Raw genomic sequence first — 25,606 nt, 5'->3', positions numbered from 1 at the left:
ATCTGAAAGCTTATACTATTCGCTACTCCGAAATATAGGAGTTTTTCACTCCTTATGCAGTGTTGCCACGTAATAAGAGAAGAAAATTGTAAAAAGGGTATTTTTAGGGAATTTTTCTTACATTTTCCCTTATTACTTCCCTTTCGTCAGTACTATTGAAAACTGTATTAATCATCTAAAAGCCTATATAATTATAAAACTAAAGAGACGTAATTTTTACTTCTGTGATCATAACGAACATAGTTAGAGGAATTTCGAAAGACCACGGGTTTTCGTTACCATATTCATTAGAAATCTAAAAAGGGGGTTTTAGCAACTGAAAGCTACCACCCACAGTGAAGTATCATAACGTATTTAAAAGCTTATAGTATTCACTACTCTGAAATATAGGTGTCATTTACTCTTCATGCAGTGTTGCCACGTAATAAGAGAAGAAAATGGTAAAAAGGGAATTTTTAGGGATTTTTTCTTAATTTTTCCCTTATTACTTCCCTTTCGTCAGTACTATAGGTAAGTGTGTTACATCACTTTAAAGCCTATTTAATTCCGAATCAAAAGAGGTATAACTCATTGTTCTATGACTAAAGTGGACAGATATATAGGTATTTCAAAAGACCACTGACCTAAGTAAAAAATGTCTGTAAGATTCTAAATTGGGGGGCTTTACCCCCTGAAAGCTACCGCTTTAAGAGAAGTATCATGCCAAATCTTAAAATTCAGAATATTAGCTACTCAGAAATGCGGGTGGCATTTACTCCCTCTAAATGAAACCAGACACCCCATTTTTCGGGGTCTGGCTCAAGGACTAAGAGTTGAAATCAATAAAGTATATTGTAGTATATAGTTTTATCCTCTTGGCATTTCCCCCTGAATTTCTCTTTCCAGTTCAACAAAAAATTTAAAATTAATTCTGTTTCCATACAATATACGAGTAATGTACAATTTATCTGACTTTTCCGTAATCCCCAGTGCATTATATGGAAAAATTGATTTTTATTTATTTATTTATTTATTTGTTTAATATTTTGTGGTTATTTTCTCTCTGAATTCTTATTTCTTACAATGCACCGGTAGCTAAATATATGCATTTATCTATCTCCTTTACACTAACAATATCGAATATTTTCATTAATTAACAAGAACGGATTGGAATTGTCATTATGTAGTTATTCTATCTAATGATTGATTTGTTTACGTGACGTCAGGAAGACATTCACATTTATCTCGCTGTGACCTTACATAATCTATTTAGTTTACATCATTCCCATTCACAGCAAGTAGTCTTACCCACGAAATGAGAAATAAAGTTTTTCTCGTCTCGTAATTTTTTCTAGAAGCCTCGTCTCGTTTCGATTCTCAAAGGATTCTTTGTCACGTTTCTGGGCAAGCTTCTTGTCTAGTTTCGAAAATTTCTCGTCTTGTCGTCTCGTCCTGTAAATGAATATACAGTAAACTCCGGCTATCTGGCTTAATGTGGCAGAAGGGTAGGCTAGATTAAAAAACAGACTGGAGTCTTATAATTACTCATTTCTTAACCTACAGTGATGAAATGGGTAACGAACTTAGTGATCTGCGACCCGGAAGAATCAGACACCTATGGGCTGAAGTGACCCGGTGATGAAACTATGCCATACACCTGAGTATGTGTGAGGGTACTGATGCAATTGTAACAAACACAATTCTATTCTCTCTCATTGCTTTTTTCACTAATCATCTTTCTCGCCTGTTTGCGTCTGTGTCAAATATTGCACTGAAAGATAACTACAAGATGCAAAAAAAACCTAAGCGGGTTGATCATTCGGCTGTAGCATGGCATTTGAAGAGACTAGAAAAAGTGGAAAGACGGGCAAATTGATCAAGAACCAAAGAAATCGACGCTTTGAATCTGCTCTACACTGCTGCTACTTCTGTGCTACGAAAGCAATTCGTTTTTTCGAATATACGAATATTTTGCACAGGCAAGAAAAACTAAATCTTATACTATCCGACTTATTCTATTAACCTTCGGATGAAGTCTTACATGACTAGTCGACCTTCATGTAGGGTTACTATATTTTCAAGTATGAAATACAGGCGACTTTTTAACGAACGATTTTTGTGACATCTTACGATACTACCATAATAATCTGTATACTGTGCGTTTCAAGTTACACAATCATATTTATATCAATTTTACAATGTTATTATTTAAGTTACTTCTTCCGTTCATCGACTGAACATTTAACCCAATTTTTTAAGTATTTTTGAACCTGTATTCACAATTCAGGTATAAGTATAACCCGTGATTTTTTTTTTTTTTCCCCATAGGCACCAGTTCTGAAAACCAAGTGTCATATTAATTCAAGTCTAATTTGATATATTGGCCTACATGTTTGGACCGTAAATTAGCATAGTTCTTGATTCATTTCCGGTCGTCATGGTGCCTGGCAGCTGGGAGTTTTCTAGTCCTGGCTATAACCTTAATATTCCAAGACAGACAGGAAGAACATTTTGTTAATACGCAAGCGATTAAAAATCATTCTCCTCCTATTAAAAAGTCATATATACTCGTGGTACAAATGTAATGTAGCACACGTAACGACTACAGTCTTATTGTAAAACTAAAGAAGCAAATATTTATATCAAGGCAGTAAATTGCAGATTGGGTAGTAGCCTATATTCAATCATACTAGGAAGAAGCAGCTCAGTATATGTACACAAGTAGTAAAAAATTGCTTATTTTTGTTTTCTGTTCTTTGGACATTCAATGAGCTTCGAAATACGAAGTATCATTTTCATGTTATATCTAGTCTTCAGCGCAATTTTTGATTAACATTTTTTTTTCGAGAATCGAAACGAGACGATAACATTTTATGATACTTCTCGTCTCGTCTCAAGAACGAGGCGAGAACTGTCACATTTCTAGTTACAAATTTGAAAATTCACTTCTCGTTTCATAGGCAACAGTAATAACAAGGTTGTTAACAGCTTCAGTGTTGGACTAAACGCTTCCTTTAATTTTCTAAATCACATATTCTATGAGATTTATGAAAGTAAAGGAGTTCAGGCGTCTTACTATTTCAGATGACTTAGATAAAAAAAAAAAAGGTCGATTAATGTTTGTTTATACATTACTCTCTCACTAAGAATTTCCGCCGCCTTTACCCATACAACAAGTATGTGCATCACCGTTAGGACTAAGAAGAGGAGGAGATACACACTGCTACTGAATATTTTTATATACAGTACATAAATAAATAAATATTCCAGCAGAATAAAAACTATCAACTGCATCAGATTGTAAACGATTGACATATCTTTTAACGTGCCATAAAAATTAGTTTTCCTCGAAAACTGCGCACGAGAATGTACTCTCAAACATGGTATTTTTAAGCTCTATATGATATGTCTATATAGAAGTCCTGTGCTACCGGTGTTGGATATGTCAAGAAAAACTTTCTAATGAGTATCACGTCGAATAAGTTCCTGCGCCATATTTCAACAACACACAAATGTTTACCAGGAAGTAGTATTGATTATTTAAAAGGAACTCTAGAATAAAATATTTATTTTAAACAAAGAAAAAAACAGTGCTGGATAAAGAATTTTTCTGCACTCCCGAGCACTTCCATCAAGTTATTTAAGAGGAAAAGCTAGCAGCCCTAATGAACAACTGCACTGGAAAACAACCAAAAATCATATTTCTATTCAACTTCTGGATTTCTGTTCAAGATTTTCCTTATCTAAGTAAAAGAACTAGTTTTGATTCAGTTTTCCACACAACACATTCATGTGAAAAGGCTTTTTTGTTGTGACTAATACAAACCAATTAAACGTGGAAATTTGAAAATATGTTGTTTCATGTAAAATAGTTTCAAAATTGAACAACTCTTTCACTCACCCAAATTAACATTTCAGAACACAGACTCTTTCCGTTGGTTCACAGCTTGTTACATTACTTATTAAAGCGACAAGATAATTGTTTTACTTCAACCTTAGTTATACGAAACCAAATATGACTCACTATTCCACGTCTACTACAGTTACATTTTTGTTTGCTTCATATGACAGACGCTGCTCTGGCATGTACAGGTACAGCAATGCATAAACAAAAACAACTGACAAGTGCTTTAAATAGTAATTTCATATATCAATCAAATACACACCCAATAATTCAATTCGTAAATCAAAATTTATTATTAATTCAAAAAGAACTACTTGTGAGCTTAGTCACGCAGGTTAGAATTGTTATACGATAATAGGAAAACAAAAAAACTGCAACGACAGTAACATACCTACGTCATTACAAATATGCGTCGAAGTTGCTACCAGAAACCGACGTGTCATTTGACGTTAAATAATTTCCTGCTAGTCTAATCCAATATCGACATCCACTTCCAGGTCTGTGGAGTATTTTACAGGAAAACACAGCATATATAATTTCTTTGAAACTTTTGCATTGCGTAATAATAACATTGAAGTTCGCAAATTTGGTAGACTTATACGCGTAATGTTTGAAAATGACTTTTAGAAAGAGCTGAAAGAAGTATTGAATTGTCTGAATTATTTATTATATTTATTTAAAATGATAAATATATTATAAGCGTTTTTTCAGACAACCTTTAACATTTAGATATATCTGTACGTTACGAGGGCAGGACAGGTAAATACGAGAACAGGTCAGAAATTCTTACCCTCACCGTGATAGAGATATGCTAGTAATGTAACAATTCACACAAATGATATGTACTCTAATTTGTGTTCAAGTTGGCATCTGACTAACATGTGCTATAATTTATATCTTTACAGGTCTTGTTCAATTGATCTTACAACCAGAAAAGTAGGTCTTGCAGTAACATATTGGACAAAATTAACTACCCAGCTATGATTAGATTTCATCGTCAAGAAAAATCGGCACAAACTATGCACGAAGAAATGGGACCTGTATATAGTGGAGAATGTCCATCTTATGGCACAGTGAAACGTTGGAAAAGAGAATTAAAATGTGGCCGCATGAATCTACAGGATGATCCAAGAGGAGATTGTCCCTTGTCCCTCAAAGGTTACAGACCCAAGCGTTGTGGCAAAAGTTAAGCAGCTAGTGTTTGAAGATAGAAGTTGGACTATTAATTGTTTAGCTAGGGAGGTAAACATTATTAGGGGAATCCATTCACGCCATTTAACATGACATTTTGCACATGAACAAAGTAATAGAAAGCTGGGTTCTCAGATTTATTAACACCTTTTTAAAACCCTTTGGGGCAATTTTGTCTCGAAAAGGTGTCGTCAAAGTGCTTTCTCGTCTCGAAACTTGTACTTTTCTTGTCGGAAGACGTGTTTTTCATCTTGTCTCGTAGGTAACATTATACACAAAGCAATTTCGACCTACTACAAGACACGGGCGTCTCTGGCGGGGGGGGGGGGACGAGGGGGACGCGCCCCCCAATATTTTGAAGTACAAAATATTCAATATTCTATTCAAACTTAATTTATTTACTACGACAGAACAACATATAAATAATAATAATTATATTTATTTGGAATATAATATTCAGGCTGTGAAATAATAGAGTTCTTGATATATCTCAAGGTGGTTCCTGAAGGTAAGCAGAAAGGTAACCAACGGAATCGAAGATGATAAGCAGGTTGAGCTAGGTACTACCATTTAAAACTCCTTCTTTGATGTCCCCCCCCCCCAAAAAAAAATTTACATGTCAGAGACGCCAGTGCTACAAGAACAAGGATGTTTTTGTAAGCAGATTGGTGACTATGGAGGAATGCTGGGTGCATCTTTTTGATTCTGAAACCAAAGAGATTATTAAAACATAAAATACCTCGTACCCACCTTCAAAAAAGGCTAAAGTGTCCAGTAAGATCATGTTCGTATTTTGGACCCATTATTTACAAAAAGGGAAAACATGAAATGAAATTTTTGAGTTTTACGTCCCACGGTTATGCCGGTTAGGCTAAAGGAGACGGTGATGATGAGATGAATGAAATGGTGGAATGAAGAAAGTGGGAGGAAACGGGAGAACCCCGAGAAATTCACGCACACGGTGCTTGTCCACCACAAAGTTCACTTGGCGGGAGCAGGGTTTGAACCTGGGACCCCAAGCACCAGAGGTAAACGCTCTACCACTGAGCCACCGCGGCCCTACAAAAAGGGACTACAATCACAAGAACATATAGGAACCTGCTACCAAAGTTACTGGATCCTATAAAAGCAAAGAGACAGGTTACGATCTGCTAGCGGACAATGCATCAGTACATCGTGCAGTGTAAACAGTCACTTTAGTGACCTAATGAGACTACGAAGCTTTGCCTTAGTTACCATATTCATCCGATTTGGCTCCGTTCAATTACTTCATTTTCGCACATAGGAAAATATACTGAGAGGTAGTGTTTTGCACATGATGAGGTCATTATGTAGTTGAATGGTAAAAATTCTAGTCGATTATAATATAAACTAATAATTTACCTGTATCATAATTCCAATTTTGCTCAACTTCAGCAGGAGAATATTAGTGTAGTACCTGCTATTTACGTAAATAACTTAGCTCGATTTTTCTTTAAATGTCTGGTCACCCTAAGGGACATTATTCCACGAGATTAAAAGGAAAACTTGCTGAGGTCAGCGTACAATCTGGAAAATATAATTGCTTGTATTCAATTCTCTCTTTTAAAAAAAAAAAATCTATGAAAGCAATATTGTGATGCATTGAATAGTCGGAGTGTATATATATAGGTTAATATTACTTTTCAATTTTGGAGCTACATGAGACATAAGCATAAAAAGACAGTACATGTATTCCAATGGGTCCACAACCAAGGCGAGTCGCATATGCATAAATTATATTGATTATTTCGTGATATTTTATATTAAAAGACTAAAATGAATCTGACATGTTATTCATTGAAAGCGATCTCTTATCCTGTTGAAATAGTTTAACGTTTTTCTATTTTTTTGAAATTACATTTTAACATCGTCTCTGAATTGAAAACACGTATACCGTAGCTGTGTGAATGGAATACGGAACCACATGAATAGAAAGCAGATTTGGTCATTGGGGTTTGGTTGCTCCTGAGATAGAGATCGGCTATTGTTTCAGAGCATAAGTATGTCCTTGCATTTGCATAGAAAATTAGATCAAATCTAATTTAACGTTGCATGGTTATGCCTATTAGACCAAATAAGACCGATAATAATGAAAGTTAATAATTACGAAATAATCGATGGAATGAGAATGTGGGAGGAACCAGAGACTCGGAGAAAAACGAAGGACGCGTTGTTGTCCACCACAAACTCTCATGGCATAGATCAAACTAGGAACCCTTTATACCAGACGTGAGTGCTTTACCACTGAATCACCGTGGCCTTCCCCGCATTTGCATAGAATATGAAAGAAACTCTGAAAGTTAAATCAAGCCAAGGCGTCCTGAATGGAAACTGACATATCTATAACCTACCCATTGCACAAAAATTACATCATCTCACACTATGATGTTGAAGCAATTTAAATGATTAAATATCTAGCAATTATTGCGTAAGATTAAAAAGTATTTAAATTTGTTCTCTCTTTGGATTTCCTTTATTGATGTAGAATAGAGTATTGTCAGAACCAATCCTCAGAACAAAGATTACTACCTAGGTAGTTTGAAAGACTATGCAATATTATTGCTACATCGTGTCCCAGCGAACTCAGCTATAAAATGTTTTCGCTTGTCTTCAGAATTAAAATTTATGCACGAAATCTTAGAGGGGGGGGGAATATCACGTAACGATCTTTTGCATAGTGAACGAAGGCACATGTGCTATGACTGATCTTTCGTGCAAGATTGTTGAAAGTGTGTTGACAAACGCTGTAGATTGTGTAATCTATAAATATTAAGAAGAAATGTGTAAGCTTCAATTGGCAATGTAGATACTAACCAGTGATGTATACAGATGTCTATCAAAATGATTCTTACCATTAACTTAAGGACTATAAGATCAACGTCTGTGTTTCATTCAGACTCAATAGTAGAACCCACACTTCTAACAGTCGTTCGGTTCAATCCCAACCTATGAGAGTTTGTTACAGGATAAAAGTGTTCGTAACATTTGTTTTTGGAGGGGGGGGGTCTTCATTTTCTTTTCACTCTTTCATGATCATACAATCGCATTTATGATTCCTTCTGAAGTAGTGTGTGTGTTTTAGGATTTGGCTGAGGTGGTCAACCTTTTAAGTATTGAGAAATACTTTTTGTTTCGGATGTCTCTGACAATCTGCGTATTTGTTCAAACTGTCTTAGGAAACAAAGAAACGAACCATATAAGGCAGACAAAGTTTTTTTTTTTTTTTCGTACAACAAGTAACAAGTTGAGGCATCCACTCAGCATCGTAATACAAGATTCTGTGACGAAATTAGGTAGCACTGCAAAAATCCTAGAAACGAATTATCCAAGATAGATGGTTGTCAAAAAGTATTGGAAAGGCCTTAATCCATCAATGAATCGACAATTGCTGATAATAGTATGCATGCCTTTCAAATATAAATAACCCTCACCACTACACTCATGTGATCCCAGTTCTCATTCTTGATATCTGAGCATTTAAGTTTAAGAAATAAACGCTTATACCTTGTTCTGAGAGATCATATGTTTAATACTGTAGCTGTAATAATTCCTAGAAAGAAAGATAGTTAAGGGAGACTTGACTGTTCCTGGGTATAACTGGGTAAAATTTACTGTTTTGTTTGGGCATAACAAACGTTTCTGCGAACTCAAAATATTTTAATCAGTCAGGATATTTACCTCGGATAAGAACTAGAGAGGAAACAGTACTGTCATAATAGTCGCTGTGTTAAAAAGGACTTTAAGTTCTAATATATGATTTATTTATTTATTATATTTATTTATTTATTTTGGATTTGTATAGTTTTCGATTTCAGACAGACACCGAATGTCTTTTCTCATATATTCTGCTTTAAATCTACGATCTTTCAATGCCCTGATAAACCCCCTTGTTGACATGGAACCACTGCAACATCCTGCAGCAGCAGATCTAGACGTTAAAATAGAACGGTAGGGGGAGCAGCCGGAGCGAACTGGTGGGAACCGACTGAATAGCACCACCGCCTACCTCTGAAAACTTGCCGATCGACTAGTAGACGTTTTGACCACCCTTGTTGTACCTAAGTAGGTGAAAGAAAATATTAATGGCAAAGATTTTTTTTTTTTTTTTTTTTTTTTTTTTTTTTTTTTTTTTTTTGTAATAGGCAAGTGCCCTGGACCATTTAATATATACGATTATGTCCTGCTTTATGAATTGTAAGCACGGAGTTTGGAGAATGGTTTATGGGATTAGTCAGCGAACTTTGATTGTAACCAATTAGTTCTGTTTTGATGATAAATGTTAAAAGTAAGAAATAGATCTATAATAGATACGTATGTTTGGTTGTTATTTGAGAAATACCTGTTGTTGGGCATTTGTGGTTGGAACACCATATCGTGGAAGAAGTGTTCATCTATAATAATAGCTCGAAATAACACTTTATTAAGTGTCTACCAAAATTAGTCATATTCTCTGTAAATTAAGTTTCTACTGGATTATGTTCGTTATTGTTAAGACTGTGTGTGTGTCATCGTTAGGAGAAAAACAATCTGCTACTTAATACTATATATTTTTGCATATACAGTTTATAGGTCTATATAAATAATCTGTTCCAGCAGGATAAAAACTATTAACTGCATCACATTGTCAATGAACGAAATACGTTTTAACGCCGTCATGAGAATTTACATTTATCCATATAATTTTGCTCAAATCAACGGAATTGATCGATTTATATAGTCTATATCTCATCTGTGGACATTTTTTCCCCTCTTGAACGCTAATAATATCGTAGAAATTTTATCCTACAGGATACCAGTGGTGGTTCTAGCCCAGGGTCGTCGGGGGGTAGGAGCTAGGTCCCCCAATTTTTAACTGACAAAAATAATTTAAGCTACTATTTACATATTTTTGATAGTTTATAGTGAACTCATAATATATCTGTTATAGTTTGGATTCTGGCTGCTCCCCCTACCCTTCTATTTTAACGTCTAGATCTGCTGCTGCAGGATGTTGCAGTGGTTCCATGTCAACAAGGGGGTTTATCAGGCATTGAAAGATCGTAGATTTAAAGCAGAATATATGAGAAAAGACATTCGGTGTCTGTCTGAAATCGAAAACTATACAAATCCAAAATAAATAAATAAATATAATAAATAAATAAATCATATACTATATTAGAACTTATAGTCCCTTTTAACACAGCGACTATTATGACAGTACTGTTTCCTCTCTAGTTCTTATCCGAGGTAAATATCCTGACTGAGAATTAAATCTACCAAAATTAGTAAGATATTCCCTGTAAATTTTATTTGTTTGTTATTCTAAAAATACTCAAATTTTATTTTGAAAACATGAATACAATTTCTTCGTCTTACAATATGGAGACTATTGTTACATAATATAAAATGTTTTTAAAATGTAGAATGTTTCTATAGGATTATGCACATAGACAACACACGCGTTAGCCACACTCAGCTGTAAAGGGATGCTTTTCATATTTATTTTTTTGAATATGTCAGTGGCGTAAGCAGGAAGGGGCTGACCCATCTCAATAGTACGACGTTATTGGAAATGGATTCTGCTTACACGCAGTAGGTTACATTTGTGATCTGCGATGTTACGACATTTTTCTATAATTAAATCCAAAGAAAAATAAGTATTGAACTCACGTTGAAAAATAATAATTATATATATATATATATATATATATATATATATATATATATATATATATATATATATATATATATATATATATATATATATATATATATATATATATTACAAAATGCTTGGTATATACAGTAATATCCGTGAGAGTTACGCTGGTGTGTGTTATCTTGATTGATATTGTTTTCTTAACAGTTAATTGACTTACTAGACTACGCACCTGAGAGATTTTTCTTCCATCTTGCTTACAATGATCGTGAAAACAATTTAAAGCTACTGTTACAAATGTAAGAACAAAGGTAAATAAATGTTAAAGTAACAAAAAACCCAAATGTAATTATTCCAAACTTGATCTCTAAAGCATAACATAATTTTACTTACGTATACGATAACATTGAAATTAAAGTGAAGACTATGATAACCTATGATCTCTGTGGATAAACTTCGAAGTTTGCACTGACCTGAAGAGGCATCAACGGATTCCATCGTTTTGCAACTTGCCAATATGATTAACAAAGTACGTGAGTAACTTTTTCCATATAAGTTACTCCTACTCTTTTATTTAATTGTGTTTCACACAACGAGAATTATCTGTGATTTTAGACTTCCATACTTTGGTACGCATAAATGTCGGAAATTTACAGAACGGCGTTGTCCGTCCGTCTGTCGACATATTTCAGGCAAAAGCGGTGGGAGATATCGAAAATCGATTTTTTGCAATCGATTCAGCGTTCGAATAATACGTTTCATCTCCTCTGTTAATCCTCTTTTCAAACCGGAAGTGGTTCAAATTAGTTATTTCCTGCTTTAACATTTATCGCAAAACTGAACAAAATTAGCTGTTTCCTGCAATCGATTCAGGGTGTCAAGAAGAGCCCGCAACACACCAAAATCAGGAGTGGTTGAAATTTATTACTAGGGGAGGCCGGGGTAATAAGAGACAGGGGTTATAAGAGACATGGCCAAAAAATGCCCTAAATATCAAATCAAAATTATTTTTTAAAAAAATAAGTAATGACAACGCCAATACCTTTACTTTCCTACTCCAGTTGCACTTATGAACTAATATGAGTTTTTATATTGTTGTCACACTATGAAAAAGTACCTTCACTTTGAACTTACCGTAGAAGTTCGTGACTGTTTTAAAATAAAATTTGTGAAAAGTGAGTTACAAATGTGGAAATGACTGTTATGTAACTTTCTGACTAAGATTATGAAGGTAGATGTGAAATTTTGACAAATGCTGAAACATTGCATTTCAGGTCAATTGAGGGCATGTCTCTTATTACTCCTTTTAGAAATTTTGAAGGGGTAATAAGAGACAACTGTCTCTTATTACACCAGTTCAACTTTATGTTCATTTAGCGCATGTGACAAGTATAACCTGACATTTTTTGTATATAGAAAGTAAATAGGAAAATTCCTACTCTGGCAATCCAGTCAGAGTCTGTGCATAGATAGTGACCAGTGGCGTATTTAGGGGGGTGGCTTCCGGGCTTAAGCTACCCCCGAAATCTTACTATAGTAAAATATATGAAATATCTTGCAGAATTTTCACATTTTCAGGCAAAGCCCCCCCCCCGAAAGTTAGCAAAGCCCCTCCCGAAACAAAATCGTAAATACGCCACTGATAGTGACAGTGGAAAATATGCTTTGGATCAACTAATTTCATCAACTGGTGAAAGTTTGCCAGGAGAAATTGATCCAGCCAGAGCAGAATCTTGCATAGAAATGTATTACGCCGTGTACTATGATCTTGACTGGTATATTGGGAGGGCTGTTGCTTTCCCAGATGAAGGACCGTGCAAGGTTAAATTTTTGAAAGAAGAACTAAGTGGTTTCAATTGGCCTGTCTATGATAACATTCAAACAGTGACATTCAAATTTGTGTTTTATGGACCTATCAAACTGAATGGAAATGGGCCATTCCAGTTTTCCAGAGGATAGCTCCAAAAAAATCGTTGTGTTTATAGCAACGTGAAAAAGGACTATTGAAACCAAAACAAAAAGATTAATTATGACTCCTCTTCTTTTGGTAGGCCTAGCTGTTTGTAGGACTATTCTTAATATTTGTTAAGCTCATGCCTATATGCCAACAGTTCTTTTTAGCCTATACATTTTTTCTATGTTTGTTTAAGTGGTCAAGCCTAAGATAATTAATAAGGCCTACCTGTTATAATTATGAAACACTAAAGTTTAAATTACATTTATGAGGTTTTAAAATGTTAACTTGGATTTTACATAGGCTACCGCAACTATACTTTGTTTCAATGGTTTTTGATATTTAATATTCAGACAAATAAATTTTCCGAACGAACTATTGAATTTCATTTTTTAAATCTTGATATTTCGGGAACATATGTACATTCCGCAGCAAAAAACCTGCAACATTAGCATGTAACTTTACAATGAAACTACGCCTAACAGCACAGGGAAACAACATAACGTCTAGGTGGCACAAATCACGCGAGGACAAACCTCGGCATCCTCCCCTGCACATATTTTTTGTAGCAAAAGACTTCGTCGTTTCACAATAAACTTATATGCTCATGTAGCAGGTATTTTGCTGCGGACTACATATTTCAGATCCGAAAATAGTAAATTGTTCAGAATTGTCTGAAGATTTTTCCTTAAACCACTACTCATTTTCTATTCTATGTATATGAGTACTGAGAGCCCTTTAACAAAAATTTTCGTTTTTTTTTTTTTTGTGTGTGTGTGTGTGTGTGTGAAAAAGTTAAGTGTTAAGTTGGAAAGTTTCAAAACAAGACCTTCGAGTAGGCCTATAAGAGGATGAGAAGATAAGCTTGAAGTAACTAAGTAAAATTAGTAGCAGTAGTAGTACCAATGAGAGAGTTGCCATTTTACGGAATCCATATCGAAAGTTTGTTACTGACGTGTTGAATTCTTTAACATATAGTTTAATACAATATTGCATCAAGATTCTAAGAGCACGGTGGCCCTATGGTATAGCGGTTACCTTTGGTACTAGGGACACCTGGTTCGATCCCGATCACAGTTTGTGAACACCATCGTATTCATGTGTTTTTCTCATTTTCTAATTCTACAAATTCTTTCGTGATCATTCACCTTCATTAATCAATTCTTATTTAACCTAAAGGGCATAATCGTGGGACATTTTTATTCTGTCATCTATTTCCTCACTACAACACGAAAATCTCCATCCTGGATATTTAGGGGGGGGGGAGATATTAAGAAATCAGTGTGTGTTATTCCATTGAAAAGGAGGTCCAATCATGGACGTTGTGGGTACTGATTATCAAGAAGAAGTTCGTGGTTTTGTGATTCTTAGAAGTGCTATTTAAAAAAATAAATATAAAGTGTCATTATCAATTGTACTACCTTTATGGAATTATAACTGGAAATGAGATGAAACTTCTAGCTTTACGTCACACGTCTATGTCCTCCAGGTTAAGAGTTCACAAACGTTTAATGAATGATTGTGAAGTAATAATTGGTGGAATGATAATGCGAGAGGAAACTGGAGAACCCTGAGAAAACCAATAGACACTATGTTGTCCGCAACAAATTCACATGACCTGGGATCGAACCTCGCACCAAAAGTGAGCGCTCTCCGCTGAGCTCACTGAGCGCCTAGAAATTATATATGAGTTTTATAAAGTAAATATAAAGTGAAATGATCGTCAGTCATGCGTCAAGATTAACGTCACAACAGGAGTATTGGTCGAACAAGTATTTATAGTTTATACCAACACGTCAATTGAGGTTTTTTAAAAACTCGATAATGTTATTTTTAAGCTATTCAAACGTGTGAACACGATATTTTCCATTTTACAACGCAAGTTAGAAGCTCTATGAATATCGTTAAGTTCTACTGCCATGTAAAGCTTATATTTTATTTCTTCAATGTTGAATACGGTGACCGCATTAGGCTGTTTAACGGAATATTTGAAAACTCATTGAAAAGTGCGCTTGAAATTAGGACAAGATATTACAACAGTTTTAATACTATAAAATAAGTTTCGTGCCATTTCTGTCTATTTTTCTCTTTAAAGGAGTATTTTCACCCCAATTGACGTTAGCAACCAAACACGTAAAACAACAACATGTATAACTCCCAGAGAACATCGGTGCTCCAGTTAGGCAATCTTTCAAAGAAGAAAAAATGGTTGAGTATTTGATCCTACAACTTAACAAGATAATGCCTCCGTGAAAACTAAGATGTCAAGTTGCTTCGTTAATTGTAAAATTTGAGTTTTCATCTTCCAAAAAGACGGATATTTGTAGGGATTGGTTGTTCAATTAAGCATATTTATGCATATGCAAGTTACGAGCACCATAATGGTTGTGAACGGATCGGATACATATTGTTGCAAATTACTATATATTCTTGTTATATAATACTGTGTATGCGGGTTTTCACGGGATTCTTAATGTCCTTCCACATTCTCATTCCACCAATTTCATGAAATGATATCTTTCAGTTTAATGTGTTACGATTATCCCTTTAGGCTAAGGGAAACAATGATTAAGGCAAGTAAATGATAATGGAAGAATTAGTGGAATGAGAATGTGGGAGGAAACTGGAGTACCCTGACAAAACCCACAGACACAATGTTGTCCGCCACAAACTCACTTGTTCGGGGATTGAACCAGGTTCCCCATGCACCAGACATAAGCGCTCTACACTGAGCTACCATGTCCTCCACCTTTCATAGTCAGTCACTTTCATGAACCATCTGTCTTCTTTAACCTAAAAGGCATAATCGTGGTACGTTAAATTAGAAATGTCATTTCATATTTTACTACAGAAATATTTTATTCTGGCATATTATATATATCCTTTGAATGAGTTTTACTTCCATATCTCTACCTATTTTAACTCCCCCACCCCTCTTGGGCCGCGGTGGCTCAATGGTAGAGCGTTCACCTCTGGTGATCGGGGTCCCGGGTTCGATCCCAGCCCCCGCCAAGTGAACTTTGTGGTGGACAAACACCGTGTGCGTGCGTTTTCTCGGGGTTCTCCCGTTTCCTCCCACTTTCTTCATTCCACCATTTCATTCATTAATCATCATCACCGTCTCCTTTAGCCTAACCGGTATAAACGTGGGACGTAAAACTGAAAGATTTCATTTCATTTCATTTCCCCCATCCCTCTTATTAATGGACCCCATTGAAAATCCTCAAAGGAAGCACATACTATATTAAATCTTACGACAGTTACCGTTAAACATGTTTTAATTTAAAGATGTGGATATTAGAGAATGCCATTTTCAACCATCTGGGTAACTTCAACCCTATGGAGCAGAAGAATTTCTCAAGCCTCTAAAAAACATAAGCAAGGTTTCATGAAAATCGGAGAATGTTTTACGATTTTATTGTGGAACATATTCTTTTAATGATATAATTTTCACGATAGCTATCATCTTTTTCTTCTTTTTAATCATTACATTATGTATATCGGAAACTTCCAAGTTTCATGCTCAAACTATAGAGATTATTGTGAAGCCTTCAACAAAATACACATCATATTGCATCGAAGTCGAATAGTTTTATTGTAACCTTTTTTGCTAATCCTTAACCCTCAAATTTAAAACTCTAGAACCAAAATTTAGGTTAATAATAGCTAATAATGCAATTTACACTTTGAACCTGTGTCACAAATCTACTCTGTGGTTAGCGTTTGTTTCTAGTTTTAGAAATATTAAATGTTAAAAACTTCTTTTACACATTCACAGATATAAGACATCTATATCTCTACTATCGGCTGTAAAGTTTTATTACTTGTGGACATAACACATTAAAATGTAACACATCGGAATTATGTTGCATTCTAGGGATGTTTTGTAGTAGCACTGGCAACAACGGAATGTATACAAGCTGCGACAAAATGCACTTACGAAATGAAGTAACTATTGTGAGATCTATACGCAAGAGCTAGGTGTGTAGCTAATCAGCTCCACGGTGCATTGAAGGGTTAAAATGTATCACATTAACAATATGGACACACTTGAAGCTTGAATTGATTTCATCTTTTTTTAGCTTTTTTTTTTTTTAATTCTTAATGAATTTCAATCACAGTTACGGAACTACGCTCACGTTTTAATAATGAAGACAAATTTCATTAAAATCAGATAAATTTTACAAATGTAATGGTTTCCTTCTGAAAAAAAAAAGTGCCAGCATTAATATGTCAACGTTGTTAACGAGACGTTAGTAACGGAGAAGAGTCGGCTTTATTTTATTCAGGCTATACGGACGCTTCGCAGCGTATGGACGATATGTCAAAGCCTCTTTTCAATAGTTTAAAATAAGCCCCTTTTCAATTTTATATTTTCTCATTTATAACAATCACTTTTGTACTTATTGCTTTCGAGTTTCGGAAAATACTTCCGTATTCAATAATTAAGATGCCAATAGTGTGAATTGAATTTTTCACTATAATTATATATTTACCTCAATCTTCTACTAAATTGTGGGGTTACCTATAACCCCCCTACTCATGCTATACCTTGAATATTTGTAAATTTCCTCTTCGCATAATATCAACGCCGCGTTTCAACGTGCCTAGGCGCGTTGAAAACGTACGAGTAGTTCTCATCCAATGATATCCAACGGTGCAATCATTGCCCTAATCGGCCGGTGTTAATGCTGTGTTTGTTAATGGTTCGTTTTTAGCGCCCATATAATCCAGGTCTTACTCTACGCATTGTAGTTTTCTGCGTCAAAATTTAAACAAGTAAAAGAAATTAACATGTACTGTCATCTATTGCTCATATCTTTCCGTTCTTAATTTGACTATCTGAAAAAAGTTATATATATCGTACGAGTTCCGATCGGGACCAAATTTGGTATCAGACATCAACCTGGTATATTTATTGTGCGAAATATTGTGTTGTGCAGGCTTTCGGTTCGCAAGTTATGGGTGGTGAAAGTTCTGAATCAACTCATCGGACATAATAAAAACATTTAATATTGCTTACATAACAATTAAAGAAGATGTCTTAAACAGAAAGATGGTAAAAATCAAATGAAGGACGCTTTCCTTTTACGACTATATGTATTTGATTTGAAAACGCATATAATATGCTGTTGTTCCAATCTTCAAATCGATTTAAATTGAACAGTTCATATAAATTTCAATATAAAGAAATTGCTAGAGAAATCACTGCCAGAAGAAAAGCACTGTAGAATATAGGAGTATGAGTCAAACAGACCATGTTGGGCCAAATGGCAGAAGCTTTTTCAAGCTCATTTCAATTGTATTATTATTTTACTACTGCTAGTAATGCTATAGGGAAAAAGGGAGTAATGACATGCGGTTTTTTTTTATTGCTCAGAACAGTAACGAGAGAGCACCATGGAATCGAATGAATAGTGCTGTACATACCTACGTATGTTTACTATGAAATAACTCTGAACTATTGCATAATTACTCTCCGTTATAAGATAGCAGACGGAAATTTGAAACCTTACAGTTAGGGCTGTTCCGATAATGAGTAATCGATAACAATTCGATAAAATTTCAAAACCGCTTCATCGATAAAGAATTTTAATTTTATCGAATTATCGAAATTTCGAGACTCCCGAAATGTTCGAGACTCTCGAAATGTTCGAGATTCTCGAAGTGTTCGAGGCACTCGAAATGTAAGAAACATTAGACAACTTCGAGACACTCGAACTGTTCGAGAGTCTCGAATTGTTTGAAAGCAGCAAATACAGAAATATATCAATATGATCGCATTTGTCGAGTCGCTTCAATATTTTGAAAAGTTCGGGATTATCGGAGTGTTCGGAAGAAACAAGGTATTCGAGGTTATCATAGTTGTATATAATATGTATTACACATACGCAGGGTGTTCATTTTAAAACTTCTCTCCTTAGCAATGAAGTGAAGGAAAAGTTTTTTCCCCACAGATCTGTACAAGGTTTAAGCAGTCTGTCAGAAGAGAGAAAGAGGAAGAGAAAACATGCACCACCGGAATCGAATTGGAATCCAAGACACCATTAGGCTACTAATAGTCATTTTGCCGATTGCGCCAATAGGGGCAGGCAGAAAAATAATTTTATATATGATTTCGGCAAATAAAACTTTGCAATAACTTATCAGATGAAAAAAGTTGTTTGACTAGTTTGGCTGCAAGAAGGAATCATTGGAGAGGTGAAGGAACCGAACTGTCCATCACTACTTTTGATAATACCCGAAACTTCAATAATACTCGAAATGTCGATAATACCCGAAACTTCGATAATACTTGAAATGTTGATAATACCCGAAACTTCGATAATACTCGAACTTTCGATAATACCCGAAACTTCGATAATTTCAAATACTCGAACGGTTTCGAGTAACCGATGACAACTCGATAAATTTTCACTCCCGAAGTTCGATAGGTCCTCAGCCTTATCGAACACCCCTACTTACAGTGCGTGCAGTTATCCTGCAGTTGAGGGTAATAGCACGCAACAGTTGAGTTCTTAGTTAAATTATTTTTTAAACTTCCATATGATGATATTCTCTAAACGTATTTGCTTTCTTCGTTCTTTTTATTGCAAAAGAGCCTTACGACACACTGCTGTTAGAATTTCTGAGCTTTGGTGCTTTCTCTTCTGCTTCACTGACGATGGTTTTTGCCTAGGAATTGGAGAAATTGCTGTTAACGGAACTATTGCGGATAATTTTTCGGAATTGGTGACTCCCCTTGATGGTCCAGCAACTGACACTTCAGAAATGGTCACTAAATTTTTTTTTGTTTCTTCGAGTCCATTGCATCATGAGAAAGGTCTGCGTTCATATTCCCCTCAGTCTGACTACAGCACTGATCACTTGCAGCAAAATCAGCATTTATAAAAACTTCTGGATTCATGGGGAACGTACCACACTTTTCAAAGCCTGATGAGACATTTTTAATCACACGCACTCTTGTGTTCATTTGTGCTATTACCCCAAATCAGGCCAACTTTATTTATTTATTTTTTTTGGTTCTTGACTGGCATGCGTAAATATTGAAAAAAAAAAAAAAAATACTAACCCTATATTTATTCGAAATTGACTATTCATACATATTGACTACAAAAATACCGTACCCCAGAAGTAAGTTTGAACTTAACTACTAAAGAAAACTGGTGAATTTTTTTGAAGAAAAACAAAAGATTTTCAATATATGGTCATACTCCGCAGCACGTTCTCTGCAGCGCTCTCCCACTCAAGTAAGGTTCGTTGCGCACGTTGTTGGTAGGGCTGAACACCATTCAGGCCTCCTTCTGTTTCTTTGTAAACAGTGATGCATGGAATTATACATAGCGTGCCATTACCCCGTTTTCCCCTATATTCGCAGTAGTAAAAGTGACAAATACTATTTAAGTTAGAGGTTTTCAACATATCTCTGAAAAATATCAAACCAAAACGAGTAATTCTTAAGCCTCATGGCATTTTAGACTTCCATATTGTGCCCTGCATAAATGCGGGAAGTTTTATAGATTGCTATTTATGGCAATCTCCATCTCTTCAACAGGTATCAAAGCAAAAACGATAAAATATCGGGAAGAGTTTTTTTTTTAATCGTTTCAGCATTTTAAGAATAAGTTTCATTTTATCCCTCTATTCCCCCGGAAGTTATGAAAATCTGTGACTTTTTAATATTTCAACTCTGATCACCATAGTGAATAAAACGGTAATACATAGAAAGAAGCAGTTTTCTATATGGATTCAACACCGTAAGAATAGATTCTATCAGTTACTTGATACCTCACTTGCATCTGGAAGTGGTAGAAATACAGAACCATTTTCAGTTCCAATATTCATTCCCATAGAGCAAGGAGGTGACAAATGTTTAAATATACAGGGTTGACTATTTATCTTGATACGCCCTTGTAACACTTAAACTAATGAAAAATAATAAAACTGAGATTTTGCACCATGCAGATATCGGCAAGGAGGCGTTGTTTGACATACTCTGTGATACCACAAGGTTAGCAACACAAAGTTTTATTTCTCACATAGCACTACGCTAGTTATTACATGTTTGAAATCTATATGTGAAATAAAAATATACACAGTACCACATTTGTCATGCAGTGTTACAAACTAAAGACGCGACAGTATCACAAACATTCAAATTTTGATGGTCTTTGCAGCAGTAAGACACAAATAAGATGGACAAGGCAATGTATATTCAAAGTACTTTAGTGTCCAATACAATGATGATGATATGACTGATTTCTAACGAATACGAACAAAGTTACATATTATTGAAAATTTGACTTTTTTCAAGAGTATTTATTTCGAAAAACTGCTTAAATAAGTACCTCTTCCAATTACATAGTTAGTTTTCAATAGTTGTAAAGATCGCAACGCCATTTACAGGATTTTGATATCTCAGACCGTTCTGGAGACATGGTTTTAAAAAAATGGCAACAATGCTTAAAATTATGTAATTCTGAGAACTTACAGTAATTACACCTACAAAAAAAGAAAAATGTTTAGATAAGTATCACATAGAATTACGTTCAATAGTTTTCACACTATACACAAAGCCTATAATGGTGTTTACAGTAATTTGATATCTCAAACCATTCGAGAGATAGGTATAAAAGAAAAATGTAAAATTCGAAGTATTACTTAAAATGACGTATCTGTGAGAACTTTCTAAAACAATGTTTGATTTACTTTGGTTCTATAACATTCATTTGGTTCTATAATATTTTTTTGGGATATAGTATACATCAAGCTGCATCAGTTGCCGAAGGAGCAGGACGCTCATACTTTTAGGGATTATTCATTGAGTATGTACGAACTTACAAAGGGGGTAACAAAGCGACTTTTATTTACTTATCGACTGATACGAAAATAAAAAAAAGAACGTACCTGTACTTTATATCTGCATGTGTAGTGCCCTTGTACTTTATCTATGACTATGTGTGTGTGTGGGGGGGGGATTTAACGCATATCGCATGTCTTGTGCGCATGAATACCTCTTACTATTGCACTACGTAGAAAATTTATGGTATTTCATGTAGAAGTAGTAATAGAACACAGAAGAAACGCAGATCAGGGGGTTCTCATGTATACTATTACCTTTTGTCTAAATAGTGTCCTTTGAAAATGTCAAATTTTCAGTTTTTTGTAACTGTTTTCACTTGTTCGAAATACGTTATATGATGACCGTAGTATTCGTTGTTATAGTACTTTGGTTGTGGATTACATTATCCCGTCCGCCTCACTTGCATTATTACTGTTGAAAGTGAAATGAACATTTCCAGTATAACGTCCCATGTTTATGGCCTTTAGGCAGATTGAAACTATGATTACGGATGATGCAAGAATTGGTGGAATGAAAATGTGGGAGGAAACGGGAGTGCCCGAGAAAAACTACAAGCACGACACTCTTAACTTTAAAGTTACTTGGCGGAGATCGAACCAAGGATCCCGCACACCAGAAGTAAGCGCTCTACTACGGAGCCGTTTTCCGTCGCGTTATTACTGTTGTAGATCTCTCTCAAATTTGATTATTTTTCATTATTTGTTATACTATAGTTCACTTAGTTCGTAATACTGCATAACAAGTGTGGTATTGTATGTTTTAATTATACATGTGGATTCGAAGGATGTACGAGTAATAATCTGATGTGTTACTCAAAAGAATACAACTTTATGTTGAGTTAGCAACGCTGTTAACCTTGTTGGTGAGTACTGAGTATGTCAAACAATGTCTTCCTGCCGATATTTGCATGGTGAAAAATGCAAAATTTATGTTCATTAGATTAAAAATTGCAGGGAAGTTATCAAAATAAATTATCCACTCTATACACTTGTTGGGGAACAGTCAATTAACAGGAGTTATTTTCCCAAAGAAAATTCAATATTTTCAACCGAATCGGATGTGTTTGGCAGAATATTTGTGGATAGTAGTAAAATCATGCGTAGCTTGTTACCTTACTTTTAACAGTTGGTTGGATTCGAGCTTAGCGCGTTTTTCAGTAGCAAGACTATATGCGACGTGAACCTACAGCTTAACGAACCACATGAGCTTCCACCAGGAACCGAATCCGGGTTTCCCGCACCAAAGTTGTGTACGCTAACCATATAGCCAAGATAGAGCTTCAATTAGATATATTTTATACAGTGAGTTTATGGCTAAAATCGAGCTTATCTTTGGAACAATTGTAACAGAAACGTAAACCTCAATAAGGGTTAACTCTGTACAAGTTTTCGCGTTATCTTCGTAGGCATTAGATTTTAATGTTTTTTTTAATACAATGATTTATAATAAATTGTAAACTGTAAAACAATAATAATAATAAATCAAAGCAATTGGTAATTACGAGGAATGTGTATTGCACAATATCTTTTCTATTTAAATAAACGAATAAAATTTCAAATTTAAGTCAGTAACTATATTCATAAAAGAAACTATTTTTCTATAAATAACGAGTCTTACCTGTCCACATTTGTTCATTGTTTTAAGTTCATACGTCCACTTGAAAACTAATGATAAGAATTTGCGCTGTGCACTTCACAGTTAACTGAAAACGAATAGCCACATAAAGTTAAGACTCGACCCACGGCATGGAAGGAGCACGCGCTAGTACCATAGGCAACTTACTAACTCAACGGCTAGCACGGAAACAACAGCTCCTTCAGCATTACATCCGCCTAGAGACTCCCGTAGCAAATCAGGTGTCAATCGATTTTTCTTGTTTGGTGGTGAGTACAGCGGGGTCACTGCTTTATATTACCATATGTTGTTTACTGGAGAATAAAATATCAAAATCTTCCTCAAGGTTAAGTTAACGTGATGAGAATGTTTCCACACAACTTTTCATTATCATATTACATTACTATGTTACTGAACTTTTTTTCTTTAAGTTGATTTGTAGAGAATATGACGAAACGAGTCACACTTGTAAACTTATTACCCATTAAATATATTTTAATACTTTTGAGACGATATTAAACGACAATTTGCCAACGAAACCAGCGTTGCAAACACACAAGATTACAACTAACTGATCATTAATTTCAAAGATTAGAACAACTGGCGACTCTTGAGGGAAGTCATATTGGTGAAACAAAAAAATTAATTCCTATGGTTTCAAACTACGGGATAATACTTTCCTAATGTTCGAATCCTTCGTACACGTTGTCTTACAGCGTGCACACCTATACACAGCTGTCCCCATTCTCCCAAATTGCCTTCACCCCATGAAAAAGTATTAGAGGAGTCCGGAGTTGTGACAAAACCAACATAACTCATTTTGCATATTAAATTTTATTCATCTTCAGAATGTCTTGCCGTTCTTAGAAGCATCATTGGTTTAAGTTTGATAGTGCTACTTTCAGTGAAAAATATTCCCCCCTTCCAAAAAAAAAAAAAAAAAAAAAATCTCATGGACACCACCTACGCCCCAAACCTGCCTGTGGGCACCTCTGTCCATCCCCTTCGCAAGGGAAATCATCTGAGGTGAATCAACGGGTAAATGGAGTTATCGTTCTGTCGGAAGTGAGTCGAATCTAATGAGCTGGACTAAGCTCGATACGAGCCGCTTGGAGACCTTTCATTTTATTCGTATTTCTCATCAGAATGGCATGTCCCGTTTATGTTATACATCTTATGATCTAATTATAATATTTCTATAGCATTTGGTATCGTGTACCCTTTACAAACTTTCGCATTCTGTAGCTTTCCCCATTCAATCGCGTGTTCATTTTTCTTTCTTTTTTTCCTTTTCATTTTTCGTCCTTCATTTGATTTTTATCAATTTGTAGTGTTGTCCATAAGATGAGATGAGACGAGAAATAATGCTGTCTCGTCTCATAAAATTTTCAAGAGCTCTCGTCTCGTAAATTTTTGTAGAACTTTCGTCTCATCTTGATTCTCCAAAAGCTTTCTCGTCTTCTTTTGTAAAGTTACATACAAAATTTATGCTCTGATTTTTGTTTTTAATTTCATTTAGACGTTCTTCCGCGTCGCGTGAGATCCACAAAGGGTGTAATATAACAACTTTTAAACCATAGTTCTTATTTATGTATATTGTTCAATGGCTTGCATAACTTTAATACGTTGATAAATGCTACTCATTGTGTTCGTACAATCACTTCATCAATTTTTAGTGTTTATTCCTTAAATTATGTAACACTAAAACAGTATTTGAGATCTGAGACTTGGTTGAACTAGTCTTGTTCACGAGACTCGAGAAATATCTCGTCTTGTCTCTATTGTTGCCTCGTTTACAAGACGAGAAATTTCTACGTTTACAAGACGAGACGTAAACAAGCGTACTTCACCAAACTTAGCAGAGAGGCAAACATTGACTTGCTTAGTATACAGATGTTACATTTTAGTGAGCAAACATTTGATTCTTCAGTTATTGACCATTGAAGTTGCTATTTAGAACAATAATTAGGGGATGAACGTGAAGCCAATTATTAAACGTTAAGTAAAAGTACTTAAAAATAAAGATTCGTTAAAATCAATGAAGAATGATACTGTATTTTTCCGTGATCGGGAAACGCATTCCCTAGATTCTACCGTCCGTCAAGCTACTTCATAACTATCGATGCATCATCCAAAAATTATTAATTTTCTAGCAAAGAACGTGTTTTACATACCGTTGGCGGTCTTTCAAGGATTTTTTTTTAATTTTCATTAAGATAACTTAGTAGACAAAAATAAATGGAGAGTAGATGGTGTAACTCTGGTGAATATGGCGGATGGATCAGAATTTCCTCAACCAAGTTAAAAGTGCATTTGCTTGGTCATAAAAGGAACATGGGTATCTCAATGTATAATTACGCGTTTCTGTTGACTCATTTCGGGCACCTTCCGTCGGATACTTTAATTTCGTCTAATTGAGAGCAGTGTTTGTTGGAATGAATC

The 25,606-nt window shown here is 35.0% G+C and overlaps 1 protein-coding gene and 1 long non-coding RNA gene across 4 annotated transcripts in view; one reads left to right on the top strand and one right to left on the bottom strand.

The window, feature by feature from the left end:
- The window catches only part of LOC145692089 (cholesterol 7-desaturase nvd-like), an 81,599-nt gene that overhangs the window by 45,303 nt on the left and 10,690 nt on the right, over window positions 1-25,606 (bottom strand). The window contains exon 1 of one of the 3 annotated variants that reach the window (XM_081767382.1): window positions 23,168-23,449. The exons of 1 other annotated variant lie outside the window; for it this stretch is intronic. In XM_081767382.1, the coding sequence (XP_081623508.1) occupies window positions 23,168-23,185 (18 nt within the window). In that variant the 5' untranslated portion in view covers window positions 23,186-23,449. Of the gene's footprint in view, window positions 1-23,167; window positions 23,450-25,606 lie in introns of those variants that run through there. One more of the 3 variants, XM_081767390.1, reaches the window with a different exon arrangement.
- The window catches only part of LOC145675928 (uncharacterized), a 113,618-nt gene continuing 111,307 nt past the window's right edge, over window positions 23,296-25,606 (top strand). The window contains exon 1 of the long non-coding RNA XR_014129249.1: window positions 23,296-23,433. This is a non-coding gene — a long non-coding RNA (uncharacterized LOC145675928). The remainder of the gene's footprint in view (window positions 23,434-25,606) is intronic.

Source organism: Thermobia domestica, chromosome 1 (assembly GCF_964235325.1).
Source record: "Thermobia domestica chromosome 1, izTheDome1.hap1.1, whole genome shotgun sequence".
Lineage (NCBI taxonomy): Eukaryota > Metazoa > Arthropoda > Insecta > Zygentoma > Lepismatidae > Thermobia > Thermobia domestica.
Note: the sequence above shows the minus strand (reverse complement) of the source record. Positions and strands in the feature narration are given on the sequence as shown.